This window comes from Coregonus lavaretus (assembly GCF_964263955.1).
Source record: "Coregonus lavaretus genome assembly, contig: HAP1_SCAFFOLD_5505, whole genome shotgun sequence".
Taxonomy (NCBI): Eukaryota; Metazoa; Chordata; class Actinopteri; order Salmoniformes; family Salmonidae; genus Coregonus; species Coregonus lavaretus.
This window is the reverse complement of record NW_028157299.1, coordinates 1-6,886: the sequence shown is the minus strand read 5'-3', so window position 1 is coordinate 6,886 and position 6,886 is coordinate 1. Positions and strand designations below refer to the sequence as shown.

The 6,886-nt window shown below is 43.7% G+C and overlaps 1 protein-coding gene across 1 annotated transcript; it reads right to left on the bottom strand.

Moving 5' to 3' along the window:
• Nucleotides 1-681: 681 nt before the first annotated feature.
• Nucleotides 682-6,782, bottom strand: LOC311125570 (guanine nucleotide exchange factor DBS-like; the record flags this gene model as incomplete). The annotated part of the gene is made up of 5 exons (XM_084199598.1): nt 682-2,694; nt 2,905-3,130; nt 3,260-3,369; nt 6,489-6,589; nt 6,710-6,782. Coding segments are annotated over 5 exons (590 nt in total), but the record flags the coding sequence as incomplete, so codon positions are not given.
• Nucleotides 6,783-6,886: the final 104 nt, after the last annotated feature.

Below are 6,886 nucleotides of genomic sequence, written 5' to 3'. Positions count from 1 at the left end.
ACCAGCCCATTGGTCCTTTCCCCTGTGACGTGGAGGGAATTTCATATCCGGATCACAGAAAAATTAAGATTTCATGGATAATAGCAGCCATGCTCTAGAAAAACATACTCGAATAGTGTTTTGATTATGGCTGTATATTTTTGTTGAGTAAAAATTATTTATAAATGGGAAAAAGTCAATTTGACCCTTGAACCGGTGAAGCAAGATGGCCCTACTGTAGGCCTATCAGTTAGAGACCACAAAACAGGTCTTCACCAAACCTCAGTGAACGCTGGAATTCACACCTTTAAGGCTGAGCAACTAGGGGTGACTCATAGTATATAATCTTTTCTAGTAATATATATACTCAATAAGATATTTCATAAAATATTTTTGGTAGAAGAAGCCTAACCGGAGTTGTGCGTGGTGTTTTCTATTCATATACTGTACTGTTTTTATGTTGTGTTATGCCAAAATCACAAAACGATTGACAATATTCTTAAACAATTTCAAATGTATAGATTTTCAAACATGCCTAGCCTGTGAGTTTGAAAAACGACAATAAAATAAAGACAGTGGCTGCAACGTTAAATGATTTCAAATAAACTAACGACCACGCAGTGAGTAATGATTGACTACTATAAAGGCCACATCACTTAATCATATCTGATGGTTTTATAATGAGAAAAACAAACACTCATTGGATTAAAGTAAAGAATGTTTCAGACTTTATTCAGTGGCTTTAATAATACACCTCAAAGATACATATTTACACATATACACAGATATGAATGCATATCATTAATTATATAACATCTGTATCAATACTTGTTACCATAGGAAAATAAAGAAAAAAATAATGCTGCAATGTGCTGCATAACGATGTGACACACAGTAACAACATTCTAATCTCACTGGGTGCAAATCGAAAATATATACAGTAGAACAACACGTTATAAAAACAGTTATAAACAGTTATAACTAAACGGTTATAACCAAAACAGTTAAAAACCTTTTATTGTGTGTGCTGAAATTTTAGACAACCATAATTCTGTGTTGATCTTTCAGCACGGGATGTATAGTTATATTCCATCTTCGGTTTTCAGTGTACAGACTGCATTCTCAAATGAGCGAAAGGATGATATTTGTATTAATATATTTCCTCTCAGGAGTTTTAAGAAACTACCATGAAAACATGCCCCACAAACCAATTAATAAAATATCTTTGATATACTTAGACCCACGAAAACATATCCATGGTCTTCATACACATCATACACATATTCAATGAAAAATACGAGGTATAGGATCATATCTGTACACATCTTTCTCAAATAAATTAACTTATACACATTGATTAACGCATAAAAATAATGCCTTTAAAGTTTATACGCTCTGGTACAGTACGCAGTTATTTCAACATCAATCGACCTGACATTAATCTTTTTACGGGAATCTCAATCTTCAGGGGATTTCTGTGTAGTGTATAGGATTTAACTTTGAGCCAAGAGAAAAATATTCAGAAGAACATCCTGACCACTGTTATTGTTGAAGTTTCTATGATATCTGACCGTCCTGTAATATCACCCCTGCCTAAAGGAACACCTGGTAGTTTAAATATCACCCTGCCTAAAGGAACACCTGGTAGTTTAAAGCCCAGCTCTCAGATCACTGGGAACAAAGCCAAGAGACAGCACAGGTGGAGGAAGGAGAAACAGGGAGGGAGAGGGACTGGAAATGTACTGGAGTGCCTCTGGACAAAGCCATAGATGTACAGAGTTGACCAAACTCAAAAAGTATTTAATGACAATAATATTCTAATTTGCATTCTTGCTAGAATGTGATTGTCTTGGTAATTTTACAGTTCAGTTTGTCTTGGGGGATCCAGTAGAAACATATTAAATATAAATCCATCATCTATTTTTAAAGTCACTCATGAGAGGACTGAGGACATAGTGAGAGGTTGACTGCCTGATACTGAGAGAAACATTACGACACAACCGGTTACCAGAGTCCACAGGAGAGAGACTGAGGCGTCTGTCTGTTGAAGTGTTGAGTTCAGTAGAGTAGCTCCTGGCTCCATATCACCTTGTTGGAGTGGGAGGTGCGATACCACACTAGGCTAACAAAGCCTGCCTGTGTGTGAGACTCAGGTCAGGTGAATGGAGCGGGTGTGTCCTTCCTTGTTCATCTCTATCAAACAGGTAGGGGAGAGGCCTGAACTTCCTGTTCTCAGTACGAGTCACCATACGATGATTCCCCAATGTGTGCTAGCCCTCAATCACTGTAAAAGGCTAGGACACTACCCCTCGTCCCTGAGAGTAGAGTATGTCCAGAGGAAAGCAGTCATTCATTACCTTCCCTTCACATTGACAGATAAGCAGCTATTAGACTGCTTTCTGCTACATTCCAGGCAGCCTCCACTTCAGTGTGAGAGTGAAGTATCTGTGGACTCTAATGAAAACCAACTTGTGCAAGCATTTCACTGTAAAGGCTACACCAGTTGTATTCAGCGCATGTGATAAATAACATTTGATTTGAACAGTAGTTGAGGGGAAAAGTGCACATGTCATTTGAACAGCCAACCACTGGGTGGCGCTGTAGCTGTGTCTCAGGGCTCAGAGTGGGTGGGACTTTAAGGCTTGATGTCAGAGAAACTTGTGTAGGTTTCACTGCAGCTGGAGGAGGTGCTGAGGTTGGCAGTTACACTGCCCTCTGTAACAACAAAACACAGACAAGTTCGTTTTCATTAGAGTCCACAGATAATTCTAAAACAAACTAAAATATAGACACACTCCTGTTAATTTTCAAAATAGGTATTTGGGTTGCAAGATACAGTTCTTTCTTACACAAACCGAGAGAGAGAGGCAATGAGAGACAGAAGAGAAAGAGGCACAGACAGACTGACAGACAGAGCCAGTGTACCTGAGCTGCAGAGGGACTGCGAGGACTTGGACTCTGTGATGAGGGTGAGAAGGTTGGCTACTGCTACCCAGCCATCTTTGTTGCTCCCCAGGTTTCTAACAAACCACTGTCCGTCATCTCCCTCTTTAATGAGCTGCACCATGTCTCCACTCTTCACTGACAGGTCCTGAGGCCCTCCTTTCTCCTTCTCATAGTCCGCCACCACCGTGAACCTGTCGCCGACAGCCTGGGGTCACAGGGTAAAGGGAAAAGTTAATATGTTTGTGTCCAGTGTGTCATGTTACCATGTATGTTGCTAGGGAATAACAAACCACTTTCATAACATGTTTTAGACATGTTGGCGACCATGACTCACCAGCTTCCTGCCTCCCTCATCCTCAGGGTCAGAGTTCATGGGGTCCTCGGCGCTGGAGTACCCATCAAGCTCTTCTGGCGCGTCCATGGAGAGAGAGGCCTTGTTCCAACCTACGGGGAGGAGGGAAAGAGAAGGAGAGTAGGAAAGAGAGAAGGGGGAGTAATATAATTCAGCAAACTCGATTGATATCTAGATTAAGATTTAGCAGTGGCACCAACAATTTCAAGACACATCCAAGATAGATTTCAATTTAGAGAATGTTATTATCATGGACTGTTTGATCCCAACATGGAGGATAGTTTGTCAAACTAGGGAAAGGGAGTGACACTCAAGAGGAAAGGAGGGGTGACACAATCGTACACAAGACAAGGTGATATGTACAGTGATAGGTGACGTGTGTGATGAGAACTTGATGCAAACACATCCATTGAGAGAGTACACTGCAAATCCTCAAACAGAACCACAAGAACCAGATTAGAACCCAAAGAATGTGATTAAATAACCAAGAAGAACAGACCTGGAGTCATAGCATCCAGTGAGACCTAGATCAGTGCATTGTGATCAGACAGAAACACAGACACACAGCAACCAACACCAGCCAAGACCAACACTGCAACACATGCTACTGAGAGAGAGACACAGTTTGCCTTACAGTAAACAAACATCACAAATCAGTATTTTCCGGTTGTGAATATCACACAGATATTCAATTGAAATCTCAGAGAGAAGATTTGTCTGCGATTGTGGAACAAGCTAGTGAAGAAGCAGAGCAAGGTCCAGGTCAACCACACAGTGAAGCAGCGTGTTCCTCCCAGGCATGTTGTCACTCTACCTCTCCTCTTGGCCTGTAAGAGACTAGAGGTGCTGAGCCACTTGGCCCTGCTCAGAGTGATGTGAGGAGTCTGACCAGGCTCTGAGGAGAAGAAGCAGCGGCAGTCAGCAGTCTTCTCCTACAACATCGTCCAGATGAATGCTGTGTCAAGTACACAGGTGTGTGGTTGACTCATCCATCAGTTTTACAAAGGCCTTTGAGGCCAACATGGCATGTCATTAATTTGTCACTTGTTTAAAACAAGAGAGTGTTGTACGTATCTTCTGTGTCAACGATCATCAAATTTAGAATGAACTCTTATATCTCCATTTTGTAGTCCCTCGTCAGTCCAGTGTCTTTAGCTAGACAGTCCCATGGCACTCAGCGGGCCCTGGTGGCTGAACGTCTTACATTTATCTACCACAATTCATTCCCTCCCGTTACTCAAATAATGATTGCATGATGGTCACACAGAGATACATTTTGGGAGGATGGGGAGTTGACATGGTGCTGAGATGACTACAGTGAGGGAGGGTCAGGATGGGGTGAATGACTATAGTGAGGGAGGGTCAGGATGGGTGGATGACTACAGTGAAGGAGGGTCAGGATGGGTGGATGACTACAGTGAGGGATAGTCAGGATGGGTGATGACTACAGTGAAGGAGGGTCAGGATGGGTGGATGACTACAGTGAGGGATAGTCAGGATTGGTGATGACTACAGTGAGGGAGAGTCAGGATGGGCGGATGACTACAGTGAGGGAGAGTCAGGATGGGCGGATGACTACAGTGAGGGAGAGTCAGGATGGGCGGATGACTACAGTGAGGGAGAGTCAGGATGGGCGGATGACTACAGTGAGGGAGGGTCAGGATGGGCGGATGACTACAGTGAGGGATGGTCAGGATAGGTGGATGACTACAGTGAGGGAGAGTCAGGATGGGCGGATGACTATAGTGAGGGATAGTCAGGATGGGCGGATGACTACAGTGAGGGAGAGTCAGGATGGGCGGATGACTACAGTGAGGGAGAGTCAGGATGGGCGGATGACTACAGTGAGGGAGAGTCAGGATGGGCGGATGACTACAGTGAGGGAGGGTCAGGATGGGCGGATGACTACAGTGAGGGATGGTCAGGATAGGTGGATGACTACAGTGAGGGAGAGTCAGGATGGGCGGATGACTATAGTGAGGGATAGTCAGGATGGGCGGATGACTACAGTGAGGGATGGTCAGGATGGGTGGATGACTACAGTGAGGGAGTGTCAGGATGGGTGGATGACTACAGTGAGGGAGAGTCAGGATGGGCGGATGACTACAGTGAGGGAGGGTCAGGATGGGCGGATGACTACAGTGAGGGAGTGTCAGGACGGGTGGATGACTACAGTGAGGGATGGTCAGGATGGGTGGATGACTACAGTGAGGGAGTGTCAGGATGGGTGGATGACTACAGTGAGGGAGTGTCAGGATGGGTGGATGACTGCACTACAGAGTCAAACACAGGTGTGACATGGGCTAGATAGAATACCTTTACACCCAAAGGGAGTTGGGTCACTCTTAATCTCGTGGCGTTTGGCTTTATGGTCAGGGCTAAGGGGGGATCCTGTCGGTCGAAGAAGAGAGACAGAAGAAGAAAGAAATGATAAAGGGAGCGATAGAAAAACAGAGGGAAGAACTTCCTGAAACTGACTAGAATAATTAGCTACCTACTAATCCTATTGGACACATGTAAATAATGAGGCTGGGGGATAGACCTGCTAAAACATACTCATTCTAATGTTTTATGTATTAACCACAAACTATACTGTAGTATACCTGGTCGAGAGAATACCATTGGTAATGTTAGACTTTTACCAGCAGGGTGCAGAAATTCTGCAAAGGAAAGCATGCCAAAATATCAGTCTTCAAAAGCCCTGATGCAGTCGACTACTGGAAAGGATTTGCCCTGTCTAAAATCATATTAGGGTTGGTTAAGAGAGCTTGGGGTTGACTTCGAAATGGACAACATATCTTTGCCATATATGATCGATGACAACATGGGGGATGCCTCCAGGACTCTAGTGTTACCTTTCTGACTCTTCAGATTGCTGAAGCCTTGAAGGGTAAAACGCTTTTTAGCCACTGATACCCTGTCAGTGGTGGGACTGGTGACTGTCCCCTCTATAACCATGGTAGAGAAAGAGGGACAGGAAGGAGAGAGAGTAAAGTGGTTTGAAGAGGACAAGAGAAAGAAAGCTCAGATTAAACTTAAAGGAGGAAGCAGGAAGCAGGAAGGAGGAAGCAGGAAAATATTCAAGGATGGCTTGGGTACCTAACCAGATGAGGGTGGTCACTAAAACTGCAACAGAAGTTCGTTTTCTTGTCATGAGCTTTTGACAGCAGTAAAAAACGTTTTCTTTACTCAACAAAATAGGGCAACTCACCTTTGTGTTTTGGGGAGGAGGGGGAGTTGGGGTCAGAGTTGACAGCATCTGTCTTCTTCTCGTCTCCCTTCTTCACACTCTTCTGACAGTTTCTAAATGGACTAAGAGGGAGAAACAAAGAGGTTAAAAAGAGAAGAACAAAGCCTTTTTAGCCACTGTATACCCTCTTGATTCCTTATCTCTAACTGGCTCTAGCCATGGTTCTCTCTGTAAAATCTGACCTGAGGCAGACAGATGGGCTGTTGCTGGTTGGACTGGGAGACATTGTGTCTGATGCCTTCTTTTGACTGGATTCTGGAACAAATCATCACAGTTACTAACAGAACACTGACACAACAACAGAGAATTTAGCATCCAGATGTGTATCAACTCTGGAATGTGTGGCCGTGTTTCTGTAA